General features: G+C 40.3%; 2 protein-coding genes across 6 annotated transcripts in view; one reads left to right on the top strand and one right to left on the bottom strand.

The window, feature by feature from the left end:
- The window catches only part of LOC132378175 (F-actin-capping protein subunit alpha-2-like), a 39,462-nt gene extending 34,296 nt beyond the window's left edge, over positions 1 to 5,166 (top strand). Inside the window, exon 10 of the mRNA XM_059944910.1 lies at positions 4,597 to 5,166. Coding sequence (XP_059800893.1) covers positions 4,597 to 4,743 — 147 coding nt within the window. The 3' untranslated portion in view covers positions 4,744 to 5,166. The remainder of the gene's footprint in view (positions 1 to 4,596) is intronic.
- Positions 5,167 to 5,366: 200 nt separating this feature from the next.
- Positions 5,367 to 18,404, bottom strand: part of LOC132377902 (acylamino-acid-releasing enzyme-like) — a 74,772-nt gene continuing 61,734 nt past the window's right edge. Inside the window, exons 18-22 of one of the 5 annotated variants that reach the window (XM_059944366.1) lie at positions 17,413 to 17,501; positions 16,115 to 16,305; positions 13,036 to 13,138; positions 11,044 to 11,150; positions 5,367 to 6,294 (exon numbers count right to left, since the gene is read on the bottom strand). In XM_059944366.1, coding sequence (XP_059800349.1) covers positions 6,168 to 6,294; positions 11,044 to 11,150; positions 13,036 to 13,138; positions 16,115 to 16,305; positions 17,413 to 17,501 — 617 coding nt within the window. In that variant the 3' untranslated portion in view covers positions 5,367 to 6,167. Of the gene's footprint in view, positions 6,295 to 11,043; positions 11,151 to 13,035; positions 13,139 to 16,114; positions 16,306 to 17,285; positions 17,502 to 18,404 lie in introns of those variants that run through there. The other 4 variants (XM_059944365.1, XM_059944367.1, XM_059944369.1 and 1 more) reach the window with 4 other exon arrangements.

The raw sequence follows: 18,404 nt of genomic DNA, 5'->3' as shown, positions 1-18,404 counted from the left end.
TCCACCGCATTCTCCCATCTTGTCCAAGCTCCCTGTTGCTTCATTCCCACCGCCTTGCAGGTTCTCGTCTCCTCCACTGCTGCTCTCACCTCCTCCTGAACTGGATGGCGCCCTTCCTGCCCTCTGATGGTGTCCATTTGGGGAGTTGGAAAGGATCCTAGCCCAGCTCGGCCTCGTGTGACCACTCCCACCAGCCTCCTGTGACGCAGCCTTGCCTCTGCTTCCTGAACAGCTTCCTCTGCCCTCCACTCCCTGCCAGTCCTCACCTGGATCCCTGATCTAGCCACCTTCGGATCACTTGAGTCCCTGTGCTGTATCACTTCTCTGGCTCTTGTAACTTTGAATTCCTCCTCCAGGGATTTGAAGGGCAGTTGCAGTTTATTGTGGTGTCCATAGAGGGCGATGCTGCTCAGGCTCCTTGGCAGCCCCAGCCATCTTCTGAGGTGCTTGCTGACCCTCCTCTCTAAGGTTTCGACTGTCGAGATCGGAACTGCATAGACAAGGAAGGGCCACAGGATTCTGGGAAAAATGCCATGCTGATACACCCAGGCTTTGAACTTCCCAGGTATGCCAGACTTGTCCACGGATTTCAGCCAGCCATCCAACTCGGTGCAGGTCGCCTGAATAGATGCCGTGTCCCTTAGCAAGCTAAGCTCTTGACTTGCTTTTCTGTGATGGTTGAGTTGACTGTACCTGTGATGCTAAATCAGAAACTTGTTTTCCGCCTTGCCTTTCCTCAGCACCACTGATCTTGATTTGGCTGGTTTGAAACGCATCCGGGCCCACTCCACCAGCTTTCCAAGCCCCTGCAGAATCCACCGGCAGCCTGGGGCTGATTCTGTGGTGACTGTGAGGTCATCCACGAATGCCCTGATAGGTGGTTGCTGTTGAGCGGAATTCATTCTGGGCCCTCTGCACTCTGGTTCAGCAGACTTAGTGAGCATGTTCATGGCTAGGGAGTACAGTGTCACTGAGATAGTGCACCTTGTGATGATGCCAATCTCCATCTTGTGCTAGATTGATGTAATTGCTCCTGAAGATACCCTCATCCTGAAGTTGCTGAAATAATCACGGTAAGGTCTCTGATTCTGCTGGGGACGTGATACCTGGTCAGTGTGAGCTGCACCAGCCTGTGCGGAATGGAGCTATATTCATTTGCCAGGTCGAGCCACAACACTGACAGGTTGCCGTTGTTCTCTCTGGCCTCCCTGATGACCAGACAGCTCGGCATCCCTGAAATGCCACCCTTCTAGACTGATGTATTGATATAGGTGTTCTTTGCTAGGTAGGTGTGCAGCCTATTGGAAACAGCACTGAGGAAGATCTTTGCCTTGACACACAGCAGGGAGATGATATGGAGCTGGTCTATCTGGGTGGCATTTTCCTCCTTCGGGATCCATGCCCCTTCAGCCACTCTCCACTGTTCTGGGATTTTCCCCCTTCTCCAGAAGACTCGCAGAATCTTCCACAGACACAACAGGAGTTTGGGGCAGTTCTTATTTTCAGAAGGTATTTGATAAGGTCCCACATAGGAGATTGGTGGGTAAAATCAGAGCTCATGGCATTGGGGGAAGATATTGACATGGATAGAAAACTAGTTGGCAGATAGAAAGCAAAGGGTAGCAGTGAATGGGTGTTTCTCGGAATGGCAGGTGGAGACTAGTGGGGTGCCACAGGGCTCGGTATTGGGACCACAGCTGTTTACCATTTACATCAACGATTTAGATGAAGGCATTGAGAATAACATCACCAAGTTTGCTGATGATACTAAGCTGGGTGGCAGTGTGACATGTGATGAGGATGTTAGGAGAATTCAGGGTGACTTGGATAGGCTGGGTGAGTGGGCAGATACTTGGCAGATGACGTTTAATGTGAATAAGTGTGAGGTTATCCACTTTGGGAGTAAGAACAGGAAGGCAGATTATTATCTGAACGGTGTAGAGTTAGGTAAGGGAGAAACACAAAGAGATCTAGGAGTCCTTGTTCATCAGTCACTGAAGGTGAATGAGCAAGTGCAGCAGGCAGTGAAGAAGGCTAATGGAATGTTGGCCTTTATTACTAAGGGAATTGAGTACAAGAGCAAGGAAATCCTCTTGCATTTGTACAGTGCCCTGGTGAGACCACACCTGGAGTACTGTGTACAGTTCTGGTCTCCAGGGTTAAGGAAGGACATCCAGGCTGTAGAGGAAGTGCAGCGTAGATTCACGAGATTAATTCCTGGGATGTCTGGACAGCAGAGAGGTTAGAGAGACTGGGCTTGTACACGCTGGAATTAAGGAGATTGAGAGGGGATCTGATTGCAACATATAAGATTATTAAGGGATTGGACAAGATAGAGGCAGGAAATATGTTCCAGATGCTGGGAGAGCCCAGTACCAGATGGCATGGTTTAAGAATAAGGGGTAGGTCATTTAGGACAGAGATAAGGAAAAACTTCTTCTCCCAGAGAGTTTTGGGGGTCTGGAATGCACTGCCTCAGAAGGTAGTGGAGGCCAATTCTCTGGATGCTTTCAAGAAGGAGCTAGATAGGTATCTTATGGATAGGGGAATCAAGGGATATGAGGACAAGGCAGGAACCGGGTATTGATAGTAGATGATCAGCCATGATCTCAGAATGGCAGTGCAGGCTCGAAGGGCTGAATGGTCTACTTCTGCACCTATTGTCTATTATACACTTTGTACGAGGTACTGCTTGGTCCTGGAGCCGAGCTTGCCCTTGCTTTGCGGACGAGCTCTCTGACTTCCTTTAGTTACAGCTTTTACATGTCGAATTGCGCATCCAGTTCAGGGGGGTCTATTAGGATGTTGCACCCTCCCAACTCCTGCTCTCTTTCAGGATCACTGTATACCTTCTTCAGATGTTGGTGTATGTCTTCCTCCGAACAGGCCAATTTCCCACTGAGCTTCTGCCCCAGCAACTCCTTGCTGAACTTGAAGGGGTTGGCGATAAAGGCAGCAAGTTTTTGGGCCCTTTCATGTCGCCGTCTCCGATGCCACTCCGCCCAGCGGAGAACCCTGATCTTCTTTCATTGTACGCACATCAGCTGGGCCAAGCCAATGCGCTCCTCTTCTCCTGCCTCCTTGTACTGGGACTTTAACGCTTTCATCTCCTGCCTAATGTTGTTGATCCTCAACGTTCTTTGGTTCTTTGAGTAAGGTGTTCGAGACCCTTTCTTCTCCTCTTCTCCGAACCATTCAGCTACGATGCTGACAACGATTGTTGTCATGACTTGCAGCTTCCTATCGATCCTTCCCTTCACCATTGCCTCCAGAATTTGGTTGACATCTTCGTCAAACTGTTTCCACAGTGACGTCATGTTAGCTGCAGGTCATTTGATCCACCTCCTATTAGAATTGATGTTAAAGGAATCAGTTTGCAACACTTGGAGGTTACGGGCACTATGGGGTGACTCTGGGCCTGGCATCTCCTTCGTCTCACCAGGTTGGGCACCTGCACGTTGTGCCGCTCTTGCTCCCGCCGGACACATCATCCTCACTTGGTGGATCTTCAAGTCGCGATCGTTCTTTCAGATTTTGCCACATGCACACTGCTTGCTCATAGTCATCTGTCCATTACCTGGGTCTGTTGCAGTCATGTCTGTCCGACTGGGGTGCTCTTCCTCCCTCCCTCTCAGGCACCCCCGGGGGTATCTTTCACTTAGAATTATTGTAGCTTTTGCGGGGGCCGTCCTTTCGCAAAATAATAGTTTGGCATGGAGTAGAAGAGATGATGGGCTTGTTTCTGCTATCATACGCTTTGGCACATATACAGCATTTGTCCCATTGTCACTATGATCATCACACAATACAGTTACGTTTCCCAAGTAATAATGCTGATCAACACCTCCACCCACTAACCCACCTCACCACCGCTACTTTATAACTTCCTGTCAGTCACCTTATGTAAAAACACTTCTGTGCCTAGCATCACTTTATGGACATACAATCAATGTGTACAAGGTATCTTATGTATTTATATTCATTGTTTTTTTTCATTATTGTGCTCTTTATCATATTTTTTATGCTGCATTCTGGAGTACAATTATTTCATTCTCCTTTAGACTCGTTTATTGGAAATGACATAAAGCAATCTAGGATTTTGATTTTCTGATGTTTTTTTCTTAATTCTAATGCCCCAAATGATAAACAGTTAACTTTAACTTTTTAAAATCTATGAAAAAGACCACAATAAAACCATTCTTCTTTTTTCCAAGGGGCATAAGTCATGGAAAAATAAGTGGAAATTTGCATATGCCTCTGCTTCTATGGCAATTGATCAAGCATCTCCTCCACAAATGAGAATACATGTCATTCTTATGAAGCCAACAGCTTAAATCCCAAAATCTGTTAAGAAAGCCAAAAATGGCAGTATCTTCACATGATATTCCTAAAATGTGATAGGATGAGTAACATTAACATCTTAAATAAAATTGAGGTTTCTAATATCCACATGAAACTCTAATTTTATTATTGAATCATGTAATGGTTGAGAAAATCATTTTGTCTGAAAGCTTGTGTGCTTATATGATAGAAAGTTCAATAATCTCTAATATGAGCAGTCAAAGAAGAGTTTATGTTTCCTCTCTCTCCCTCCAGCTTGCACTGATGGATAATTACCAGAAGCTGGACTGTTTGCTCAAAGGCCTCCGACGACAATTACCACTTACACACACAACAGTTGACTGGAACAAAATCATCAATGCTAAGATTGTCAGGGAGATGGTTCTGGCACAGTGTTCATAAGAATCTGAAACTAAAGTTTTGTTCAATTCAACTCATTATATTTAAAAATTAAAGTACATGCATCAAAATAGAGTCTGGTCTTACCATAATTCACAGATTTAAGTCTGCTATGCAGAAGAATAATCAGTATTGGGAAAACACGAACTACTTTACATTCTAGTAGAGAAGAGGATCACCTTTTTTAGCAGTTGAAATTTTGGATATGGATGTCATTTATAAAACAGGTTAAAGTTTTCTTTGTTTTAATCCCACTTATGGACTAAATCAGTATCAGAACATGTTCCTGATTACTTAAGAGATGCTTTTGAAGTTTTATCAGCAAAAATAAATATTTGTTTTATAATTATAATTATGCGGCTTCTTGGACAGCACATTGCTATGAACATTTATGTTCTTCAAAATCCATTTAATTGTAGAGCTATACAGCACTGAAACAGGCACCCATGACCCATCAAGCCTAGACCAATCATCAAGCACCCGTTTATACTAATCACATTTTATTTTCCCCACATTCTCATTAATTTCCCCAGATTCTCCAACTCAACTGTACACTAAGGACAATATATAATTGCCAGTTAACCTACTAAATTTTATATCTAAAGGATATAAGAAAAAATTATTAAATGAAATTGAGGCTGCCAATATCAATATGAAGCTTTTATTTTAAGATATTGAAGAAATGCTTCTAAGCACCTGGAAGAAGCAAGATGCAGGGAAAGCCAACTCCACATAGACAACACTGGAGGTTAGGGTTGTGATCAGGACATTGAAGCTGCAATGCCACTGTGCCACTCTTTATTTCTCCCAGGTGGAACATAAAGTTAAACAGTGGTATAGACTAACTAAATCCAGCAGGATCTACATATCTTGTAGATTTATAAATCTTGAGAATGTATAAAGTCACAAAGAAAGGAAGAACGTCATCATCTTTTATACTGTGAAGATATTTCAAAATATTCCATCTTCAACAAATGAAATTTGGATATACCATCTGTTCTGTATTCAGGTACCACAAATAGCTATGGCTGTTCGAGTGGTCAGGGATGAAAGATAAATTTTGCCACTTCTTGAGAATCTTCAAAAATATCCCAAAGTGATACACTCCATGGATTTAAATAAGCAGTGATATTTCTATTTATTATCTTAACCAAGACAGGTAGTCTCTAGTAATAAGCCATTCCCCCTTGATCACACAAAATTTTCATATTACATAATTCACTTAAAGACATGTGTCAGATATTAAAACAATTAATTTACAGGAAAGTTACTACTGAGGCAATGATAGCTTGACTGAGTAAGGTCAACCTACAACTCTTCAGTCGTACTAAGAGGAAAGGCACTTAAAATACTCTTAGATCATCAAATAAAATTAAATAATTTGAACTAAAGTTAGATAGGACCTTGGTTGGACTGACTTCAATACTTTAGGTTGTCTCAAGCTGCTGCAGTCTGTTCAGTGCAAAGTTAAACCACATAGCAACATTCATGAACACATCAGCTTCTGTGTCAATGTTGGAGAGCGCATGGTTGTCATCAGGGTACCACAGTAACCTAAGAGGGAGAAGAAAATCACATACTTGATTGCTTATGAGGATGAATTACTTTCCTTACTGAGTAGTTATTCCACGTTTTCTGCCATACGGCAATGAAAAATGTTCAAGATGACAACTATATCATAAACTTGAAACGATGCAGCACACTGATCCAATCATTGCAGTATCATCAAGCAACATCTGACTTTGTACCAACAACTTTTGTATGGTACTGTATTTGTCAATTTAGTACCATTTGAGTTTGTAAATCTAGCAGGAGCCAAGGATGTTGGAAATGCCTAGGGTGGAGCACCACAGGAGAGGCATGGGACCTTTGGCCGAGAAGGAGTAGCAGGGGTGGGGTGTGGTGCAGGTGCAGACACACCCAGTCTTTGAGACACCAGGCAAAAACATTTGATTCCAAACAACTTGTTTATTGATCATTACAGAATGTCTCTCTGGTGCTTCATGCTCCCTCTCACCTTCCCTCCTCTTTTCCTAGCCAAGATTCACCTCTCCCCGCCCCCTTCTCATTCTCAGTCCACAATACAGACGCATGTCAGATTCAGGTTTTATCATCACTCATACATGTCATGAAATTTGTTTTTGTAGCTGCAGCTGTACAGTGCAATACATAAAATTAATACAGTACTGTGCAAAAGTCTTAGGCCCCCTACATACATAGATGAACTGTATAATTATTACTCAGCCCATCAAATCTGCTACACCATTCCATAATGGTTGATTTATTGTCCCTCTTAACCCCATTCTTCTACCTTCTCCTTTAATGCCCTGACTAATGAAGAGCTATCAACCTCCACTTTAAATATATATGCAATGTCTTGACCTCCGCTGTCATCCATGGCAATGAATTTCACAGATACAGCACCCTCTGACTAAAGAAATGCCTCCTCATCTCTGTTCTAAACGGATGACCCTCTAATCTGAGACTGTGCCCTCTGGCCCTAGACTCACACACTATAGGAAACATCCAGTCTATGGAGGTCTTTCACTATTTGATAGGTTTCAATGAGATCACCTCTCATTCTTCTAAACTCTAGCGAGTGGAACATGAGGTATCAACAGTTCTCTATATGTCCTTTCATTCCCAGAATCATTCTTGTGAACATCTTCTGGACCCTCTTCAATGTCAGCACAGATTTCCTGTGACAAGGGCCCCAAAACTGATCACAATACTCCAATATAAAGCGTCAGCATCACATCCTTGCTCTTATACTCTAGACCTCTCAAAATCAATGCTAATGGTTGATGGCTCTTGGGCTCTACTGGCCAGAGTTTAGAAGAATGTGGGGTGATCTCATTGAAACCTGTCACATATTAAATTTATTTGCCTTCTTACTGCTGACTCAACCTGCAAGTTAACCTCTAGGGAATCCTGCACAATGACTCCCAAGCCCCTTTGCACCTCTGAGTTGTGGATTTTCTCCCCATTTAGAAAATAGTCTGTGGTTTTATTTCTTCTACCGAAGTATATGACCATACACTTCCCTACTCTGTATTTCAATTACCATTTTTTGCCCATTCTCCAATCTGTCCAAGTCTTTCTGCAGACTCCCTGCTTCCTCAACACTACATGCCTCTCTATCTATCTATGTATCGTCTGCAAAAATTGGTCTCGAAGCCATTAAATTCCATCATATAATGTGAAAACAAGCAGTCCTAATACCAACCCCACGGAACATCACTAGTTATTGATAGCCACCTAGAATAGCCTCCCTTCATTCCCACTCTTTGCCTCCTGCCAGTTAGCTAATCTTCTATGCAAACTAGTATCTTTCCTGTAATACCATGGGCTATTATCTTGTTAAGCAGCCTCATGTGCGGCACTCTGTGAACAGCCTTCTGAAAATCCAAGTAAACAACATCCATTAATGCAACACACAAAAAACAGATTTCCAGTTTGTGCAGATTTTCTTCTGTTTGGAACATCCACTGACTCTCGTTTGTTCTTCCTGCCTGATATTTTCTCAAAGTATTCCAAAAGACTTGTCAGACAAGATTTCCCCTTAAGAAAACCATGCTGACTTTGGCAAGGCATGTGCCCCCAAGTACCCCCAAGCCTTATGCTTAATAATGGACTCCAACATCTTCCCAACCACTGAAGTCAGGCTAACTAGCCTATTATTTTCTTTCTTTGCCTCCCCCCTTCTCAAAGAGTGAGTAGCTAGATCTCTGAGGATCTATCCTGGGCCTAACATATCGATGCACTTACAAAGAAGGCACGGTAGTGACTATATTTCATTAGGAGTTTGAGGAGAATTGGTATGTCACCAAAGAAATCACTCATAAATTTCTATGGATGTACTGTGTAGAGCATCACTATCCGGCAAGGAGAGCCCACTGCACAATATTGGAAAAACCGGCAGCAAGTTGTAAACACAGCCAGCTCCATCGTGGGCACAAGCCTCCTAGCATCCAGGACACTCTCAAAAGGCAATGCCTCAAAAAAGCAGCAGCAATCATTAAAGACCCCCATCACCCAGGACATGCCCTTTTCTCATTGCTACCATCAAGGTGGGGTGCAGGAGCCTGAAGACGTACAATCAACATTTTAAGAACAGCTGCATCCCCTCAGTCCTCAGATTTCTGAATGGACAATGAACCTATAAACACTACTTTTGTATTTTTTTCTTTTATTTTGCACTACTTATTTAATTTTAATATATACTTATTGTAATTTATAGTTTTTATTATTATGTATTGCAATGCACTGATGCTGCAAAATTTCACTGCATCTGTCAGTGATGGTAAACCTGATTCTGAGTGATACTTGTAAATTTTTCAGTCCTCCGGAACCATTCCAGAATCTAGTGATTCTTGAAAGATGATTACTAATGCTTCCACAACCTCTTCAGCTACCTCTTTCAGATCCCTGGAATGTAGTCCATCTGGTCCAGGTGACTGATCTACCTTCAGACCTTTCCATTTCCCAAGCACATTCTCCTTAGTCATACTGACTTTTCACCCCTGACACTATCACATTTCTGGCATATTGCTAGTGTCACCGATGCTATTGTCCCCCCATTACTACCACTTCAGCATAATTTTCCAGCAGTCCAATATCCACTCTCAGCTCTTTTATTCTTTATATATCTGGGAAAATAACTTTGATATCCTCTTATATTATTGGCTATCTTATCTTCATATTTAATCTTTTCTCTTGTTATGGTTTTTTTAGTTGCCTTCTGTTGGTTTTTAAAAGCTACCTAATCCTCTTACCTCCCACTAATCTTTGCAACATAATATGCCCGCTCTTTTGCTTTTATGTTGTCTTTGAATTTCCTTGACAGCCACAGTTGCCTCATCGTCCCTTTAGAATACTTCTTCATCTTTAGGATGTATCTTTCCTGCATTATCCAAATTGCCTCCAGAAACTCCATCCCTTGATTAAACCAAGGGATGATCAGGAGATCAGAATTGGAGGTCTTCAGATCTTTAACAGGGGATTACAGGATTAGTAAGATCATGGAAAAATGATAATGTACTTAAAAATGTTATAATTGTGGCACTGCTTAACCAGAACTGACATACTTTGTGCGAGCAAGGACATATGATGGGTATCAAATTGTCCTCAGATTTCTGAGGCAGAGAATGACAAGTTTGACACATAATCTATTGGAATGAAGGCTAGAGGCAAGACTGAGCAGCATGGAGGTCAGTGCTGCTGCCTCATACCTCCAGGGACCACACTGATCGTGACTTTGAGAGCGGCCAGCATGGTTAACTTCAATGAAGAATTTCTTCTTAGTGGAGGGAAGTAGCAAAAGAATCAATAAGCGGATAAGAGATAGAATATGTATTAGCAGAAGAAGCAATGGACCTATTGCAAAGGCTTTGCCAGAGACTCACATGAACCCAGTGGGCCAAGTGATCTCCTCTTGTGTCTTAATAAGTCAGTGAATAAAGATAAGGATGAAGTTTTCAGCATAAATGATCTGATTCATATGCAGTAATAAAAATGGAAGTAGATGGTCTTAATTGAGATGACAGCCTATTGCAGAATGAAACATGACTCCTGAATTATAAGCAGTTTGGTTCATTTTCAGATAATTGCTCATCTGGTCAGAACTCTGATCATTTATAGACAGAAGAGGGAGAGGAGATGGTGATGAAGTGGAATTGTTAGTGCATACAAGGATTATGTTGATTAGGAGTATAACAGGCTGTCTGGACGGCATGCAAAACGAAAGCTTTCACCGTGTATCAGTACATGTGACAATAATAAACAAATACAAAATAAAAAGAAATCAACAGATTACAGAAATTTGGAGGACTGCGCAAATTAGAGCAGTGATACAGCAGAGAAGCATTTACAGGGTTTTTTTGGCTGAGATAACAAAGATAAAAACCTGCAACATTAATAAGTATAAATTTAATACAGGAATTACAGTCAAATCACTTGTCACAAGATCATTCATTAAGTACTTTTTTCTATTGGATACATAAGCACAAGGCATTCTGCTGTTTATTGATCCATTACTGCTTTGAGAAGACAGGCAAACAATCTGAATGGATAATCAATCACTTAGCCTTTTGCCTGCATTTGTGGCTATTTGTTCATAGCCAGACAAAGTATTCAAAGCTGTGAAATTAAAATTTAGACAAAACATTTTCAGCTATCAATTTAATAACAGGACCAAAGGTCCAAATCAGCAGATTTACAACAAAGCCTAATCCTCACTATTGAACATAATCCTTGTAGCTGTTGCTTGAGCCCACAGGCTGCTCAGATTTACACAGAACTTACCGTACAGGAACCCCTCTGGCTTTCAGCGCACTGTGGAGTTGAAGACCTTGTGAAGGGGGAACCCGTTTGTCTTTCTCACCTAACATTATCAAAACTGGAGTTGTTGCCTGAAAAAAAGATACTTTTACAAGTACAAGAACAGAGACAGTGGGTTTGAGTTAAGTAATTTAAATTATATTATTTTATTTAACTAAATTGTAATTCCAAGCCCACTCTTCCCATATACCTTATTGACATTTCTCCTATAAAATATAATAAAACAAGCTGTAAATATAATCTGTGGTAACAAAGGGTCCTGCAGTAACTAGCTTTATTCTGTGCAACACATTTCCCTTTTCAATGATGGAATGTGAAACATGCATCCGTAATGTTTTATAGCACCAACAATCAGGGTCCAATTCCCACCGGTGCTGGTAAATAATCTGTACATTTTTCCCATGACCGCTTGGGTTTCCCCCAGGTGCTCTGGTTTTCTCCCACATTTCAAAGCTGTACAGGTTAGGATTAGTAAGATGTGAGTATTCTATGTTAGCACCAGAAGCATGGTGACATCTGTGGGCTGCCCCAGCGCATCCTCGGACTGTGTTGGTCATTGACGTAAATGACGCATTTCACCGCATGTTTCAATGTATATGTGGCAAATAACGCTAATCTTTAATTTTAATTTTTAATTATACCATCTCAGTATATACTAACAGAGGACAAGCCAGTTCAGACAAATGCTCCGAACAGTGAGAGTCATATACAGCACAGAGAACAGGCTCTTCAGCCAAACTGAGCTAGTCCCATTTTCTTGTTTTTGGCTCATATCCCTTTAAACCAGGGGTTTCCAGGCTTTTGCATGCCACTAGCCAATAACATTAAGCAAGGGGTCCATGAACCCCAGGTTGGGAACCCCTGCTTTAAACCTTTCCTATTCAAATATCTTTTAAATGTTGTAATTGTATCTGCCATTACCAATTCTTCTGGCAGTTCATTCAGTATTTGCACATCCATGTGTATGAAAGAGTTGCTTCTCAGGTTCCTTTTAAATCTTTCTTCTTTTGCTTTAAACCTATGCCCCCTAACGTGGCTACTCACCTTAAGTGAAAACTGACATCCACATAATTAAAGCTGACATCTCAGATACATTATTTGCTCTTTGTGACAAGTTTTATGATGAGAAAAAAAATTCAAGGAGTTTATCAACTAAGCTACTCTTTTCTAATTTTTTTGCACTATTTCAATGGCAGCTTACCTGGAAGATGTAAAAAAGTAATAGAAATGTCTCTCTTTACAACCCTAGTTCTCAACTTCTCATTCAAAGGTTTAAAGCGCATTTGTTATCAAAGAATGTATAAATTATACAACCTTGAGATTTGTTTACTTACAGGTAGCCACAAAGCAAGAAACCTGAAAGAACCCAATTAAAGAAAAAAATAAAAATAAAAGACCAACACGCAATGTTCAAGAGAAAGGAAAAGATATTAATTATGCAAACAATTGAAGCAAACAAGATTCTGAACGAAATTGATTCCTCAGATCCAAACTCCAGAGCAGCTCAAAGCCTCACTTATCAGTTCCCAATATTGGCAGGCATGAGACACAGCAGCTGGGGCAGTCTTCATAACCTCAGTGCCATGGCCATCACGGAGAGTGAGCAAAATCAGTTCTCCTCTCAGAGCCCGACACCCTGTCTTTTAAATTTATCAGGGCCACTGATTAATTTGACCAAACAACCGAACAGCAAAAGGCTCCGGTGCCATGGAGAGAGGAGCGAACATCATGGAGTGCAAGCAAAATCAGCTCTCGCCTCCAATCTGTTTAAAGTGTCCTAACAGCAGACTGCACCTTGCACTAAGACCTGGCCACTGTGAAGGGCTCGGGGCCTAGACCATGCCGCCCAGCGACTCGCTCTTATGATTCCCTCCCACACAGTCCTCCCTTTTTCCTTATCCATGTGCCTATCTAAAGGTCTCTTAAATCTCCATAATGCTGCAGCTTCCTTCTTACCTGAGAAATAGATACAATGGGTGACTTGCTCAATAACGTTGCCAACACAGAGGGAGTAGGTAACTGGTCTGGGGCAAACTCAAAGCCAGCTTGCACCATAGTGCTGTTGGGAAAAGACACAAAAATAAAACAAAACAGACCTTTACTTGCATTTACTAGTCTACTTCTAAATTAAAGTCAGCTGTACCTCAGGTCAAGCCAGGCCCAAAAATATTTTGCTGTTTCTGAGATCATATACCCTTAAGCCAAACCTCTGCTTTGCTCCATGACTAATAAATGGCAGCCACAAATAACTTCTTCCTTTAATTTCCCAGCCTCCTCTAATGGGGTACTGAAACTTTCACTAGACACATGACCTTCTTAAACCTGTATGGGTCACACTGAAAGTAAAATTGTTACCTGTCATTGCAGCTCAGACAGCAAAATAATTGCCATGCTTTCAATGCAACGTTATCAGCATAGTGAGGATCCCCAGTTCCCGAGACAATTCAGTTATCATAAATACAAAGCTTAAGGAAAAATAATGTCCATTTTTTCAAACAAATGAATAATATTAAAAATAACAACCTGGCCCAATGCAAAACATTGCAAATTAGAATCATAAGCTGGAACAATTTGATTCATACTGGGAAAAATGGTTTAACTACATAATTCCTCATAGGCCTGATTTTATTCTCACAAATCAATGAATCTGTTGTAAAAAAAAAGATTACTCCCTACTTGTACATAGTTCTTTCCTTTAGCTTGTTTTTTTCTTTCCACTCTTTTCTATAAGTGTATACCCTAGATAAATACTTTGTGGAGATTTTGTGATATATATGATTATATGATATATATGAACAAGTCTGGAATACATCTTATGGAAATATTTGTTTGATGAATTTCAATTAAAAAATACAAAAAAAAAGGAATAGAAAAGTATTCAGTTAAAAGCTGTGAATATGAAGTAGAGCATCAGAACTTATCCAAAGGTCAAAAAGCTGTGATTATAGCCTGCTATGGATCATACCACCATTATGACCTGGTCTCCAAGAAGTCCCGTTTCCAACTTGAACAAATCCAAAATCTAGCACAGATATGTGGGATTTGAAGAATTCCCAAGCTACCTATGATAATCTTTTTATGTGGCAATTTTAAGTTTCAATTTAAGAGATAATGTGTAGAAGACTAATAAAATAGAAAAAATTAAGCTTAATTGGTCTCCTAACAACATAATAAAAATAACAGAAAATGATTGTGGCTCTCAGCAATTCAAATACTGTCTGAGGAGAAAGATACATTAATACTTTACATTAATAGATTTTCATTTAACCTCATCTTGAATACACCCAGTGATTGAATAATCATAGCCTTCCAAGGCATACGGTTTCTGAGATTTACACTGCACTAGGATTTCTCCTGTCTAATTACTAAATAGCTGATTCTTTATTCTGAGACCAGGCTCCCTGATTCTAGATTCTCCATGCATAAAAAGCTTCTCAAGATCCACCATATGAATTCCTCTCAAGAATTTTACCTACTTCTATGACATCACCTCTCTTCCTTCTAAACTCCAGTGAATGGGTGTTAACCCTCCTCACTCTCCCTCACATCATTACCACTGCATGTCAAAAACCATTTTAGTGAGTGTACTCTACACTTACTCCAAGACAAGCATACATAATTTTTCAGATATAGAGATCAGAATTACACACTACATTGCATACGAGGTCTCAACAAAGCCCTGTGCAAATACATTAAGAATTTAAAACTTAGAATTTCCCAGAACTTCTAGAATCATTTTTCAGTGATTTCTCTCAAGTACATCAATATTTATCTTCAAGTAGGCATTTCTTTATAATGTTTTTTCTTGGTATTCTACCATGTTTTGATTAAATGAATGCAGATAAAAATTGCAAAAACAATTAAGTGCTCAATAGAACTATAGAACACCCAGGAATATACAGAGGGAGCAAAGGAGAAATCATATAGTTATGAAGTAGTAGCACTATCACTTCAATAATGTATTTCTCTAAATAAATGAATAAATTAAAAATTTTCAATTATTCCTGAAAATAAAATTCAGTCAAAATTATAGCTTACATTTTTAAGCAGTTACTGTCGTATGATTAAAGTTAATATAAAAATATGTAATATTTTGTTACATTTAACATGGCGTGCTGGGGAGTACAAAGACAATGGCAGTCAATAACAAACTCATCAAGAAATTAAATAAGGACTGCAGTGGCAATTTCTTATTCCAAAAAATAAGAGAAGGAATTATCACAGAGGGTTGTTGAGACACAAAAGAATACGGAGAGAAGGGAATAAAAGGTTATGCTGAAAGGAACCAAATGAGGCAAAACAGTGTGAACTGGTTGCACAACTAGGGTGATCCAGGAGCAATGTGGCTCCCTTTTCCCTAATTATATAGTTTAGCTTGAAAATAAGTGGTACATCATTACTTGCAACATCATGATGTCTTCAATTCCCTATACAATTAATTCCTAGAGTTTCTAAGTCAGCCGGACAATTTATTAACACATACAAAATGTTGGAGGAAGTCAGCAGGTCAGGAAACATCTATGAAAGGAATAAACAGTCACCGTTTTGAGCCAAGACCCTTCATTAAGACTGATGTCTGCTTCACCCAGTCCTGATGACGGGTTTCGGCCTGAAGCATCGACTGCTTATTCCTTTCCATAGGTGCTAAAGGAGTTGCCAAGCTCCTCCAGCATTTCGTATGAATTATTCTGGATTTTCAACATCTGCTGAGTCTCTTGTGTTTAAGATTTGCTGCCAATTTAGTTTAAGGTTACTGTAATTCTATGCTATGCGGCATAGCTATTCCGTGTTTCAACCTCCCCAAGTTCATTACATTGTAGGGACCATAGAAACAAGAGAGATCTTTATCATATAACTATGGTTGGAATACAGTCCAGTTCTCAAAAACGAAAAGCATGGAAATGCATTGAGGTACAGAAATTTAATTTTTCACTGAAAAATAATTTTAGTAATTAGAATTTAAATGTTTGTATATACTGAGAAACAAAATATGATACATATTATGTGCATATATTTCAGGAAAATCCAAACTCACTGGTCAGGAATATCTGTTGTCCCCAGCTTGGAAGCCAGGTTGATGACAGGATTCCTAGTAGCAAAGGCCTTGTAGAAACCAGGATACTGGCCAATCAGGTGACAACCAATAAATCCTCCATGTGAGCCACCAATTAGTAAAATCTTCTCAGAATTTACAAATCCTTCCTTTAACACACTTTCGACAGCAAACTGAAACAAAACACAGACTTTTGGAGCAGTGTACAAAAAGAAATTGCCATTGGAGTATCACCAGTTTCTTTAACAAATCTGAACTTGATCACAGTACTCCTCTGTCTGAAGTTCTTCAGCATTAGAAGAACTACATTAAACAAATGATGCATCTCAGTCCAAGGTATTCACTGCACAATTCTGTTGTACATGAGAATCCAAGGTATCATGCACAACATAACAGGTCTTCTTCACACTTCTTCCAATTAAGTAGGCTGTGACCATGGAGAAGGGCATCTTACCACATATTTGTATTTACTTGTCTTGGTTTCCATCCCTGGCATTCTTCCCACGTGACAAGCTCATTGATAGCTTCCTACAGCTGAATTCCTCATAATCAACTGCAGTGCCAATTTTGGCATAATCTGAAAGCTGCTTAATCTATCATTGGTAAATTCAAAGAACATCTTGAAAGGAAGGCTTCCTGGGAGAGTCCCAGTTCATATAATATTATAGTCACTAAAACTACAATCACTACCACTGAGCCAATCCTGTAGTGTCACTTTCCTTTGGATCCTATGAGCCTTTACTTACTGTTGTCCATGAAGAACTCGTCATGCACTTTGACAAATCCATCCCCACTCTCTTTTATTAATCTGTAACTGTCTTTTAGAATATTTTCCACTAATTTGCCACATCACGTCTGTCATTCTTACAAGTTTACAACTACTTAATCCATTCTTTTAAAGTAAAGAAACCACCTCGGCATTCTTCATATCAGCATAAATTTCATTATTTTCAACTCCAATATTTGATTATACATTTGTACTATAAGAAAAACAGAAAACTGAAATATTCTACAAAAATGAAGTATGGTATAAATGACTTGCAGAAGTATGCTGCGCTTTATTGCATCTCGTCTCTTGCCCATTTTGATTCCATGCCTTTTTCTGCACCTTGTTGTTCAGGATTAAGGATTTTTATCAAAACCATCCACTCACCATCCAGGATGGAATACAGATGAAGTTCCAGGGAACATTCCTCAGTATTCAAGTCTTGCCTATTCCAGTAATTCTGGCCGTTAGCTCCGTCTGAAATTCTGTAAAAATTATTTGAGTAGCTCATTACCTGCACGTCTTTCACGTCTTGCCTTCCTATATTACCGAGTAGTGACCAAATACTGCCTTGTCCAAAGCCACAAGATCCTCTATAATTCACTGAAAGAAACACAAAATGCCCTCCATCAGGATCACGGAATCACAAATTGCACAGTATAGAAATGCTGGCTCATCTATGCCTACTTATGCTAATCCTATTTGACCAAAAGTTCCATGGCCCATCCACTCCTTTCTAAACCAAGTATCTATCCAAATGCATTTTAAACACTGTAATCGTATCTGCTTCCAAAAACTTGACTGGCTACTTTAGCTAGATATTCTTGCCCTCTGTGTGAAAAATTTACACCTCAGATTGCTTTTAAATTTCTCCTCTCTCACCTTAAATCTGTGCCTTCTAGTTCTAGATTCCTCTGCCATTGGAGAAAGATTCTGACTATCTATCCCATCACGCTCCTCATAATTTTATAAAATCCAAGATCACCTTTCAGCCTCTTACATTTCAGTGAGAATAAATGCAGTTTATCTAATCTCTCCTTAAAACCGCAGCACTTTATCATAGGTGTAGCATCCGCACCCCCAATTTACCCCCGTTTGCCTAGGGTGAACCGCTGTCACCATGCCAATAGTGCAATACTTTGGTGTAAATATGGTGTAATGCCCCCCCAGTTTGTGCACATAATATTTTAATATGTTGGAGCTCATGCCTCCGGTTCCATCCACGACGACTTTACCAGCCTTCGGCCACTGTCTGAACCGCCGATGTCTGGTATCCGCCACCTTGGAACCACTGTCCGCTCCTCACACACCTTCCGATAAAAACCGCGAACTCCCGCTCAGCTCACACATACAAGATAATGTAACAATTCTCCATTGGTTAGTTCCCCCCCCCATCTACAGTTATAACACAAACACTCTAGATACAGAAACCCATTACAGCATTAAGTACATTAAGTAACATTACAAAGAAGCCATTTTGTTAGCCTGAACAGTTAACACCACAGT

The sequence above is a fragment of the Hypanus sabinus genome, chromosome 19 (genome assembly GCF_030144855.1).
Source record: "Hypanus sabinus isolate sHypSab1 chromosome 19, sHypSab1.hap1, whole genome shotgun sequence".
Taxonomy (NCBI): Eukaryota; Metazoa; Chordata; class Chondrichthyes; order Myliobatiformes; family Dasyatidae; genus Hypanus; species Hypanus sabinus.
Note: the sequence above shows the minus strand (reverse complement) of the source record. Positions and strands in the feature narration are given on the sequence as shown.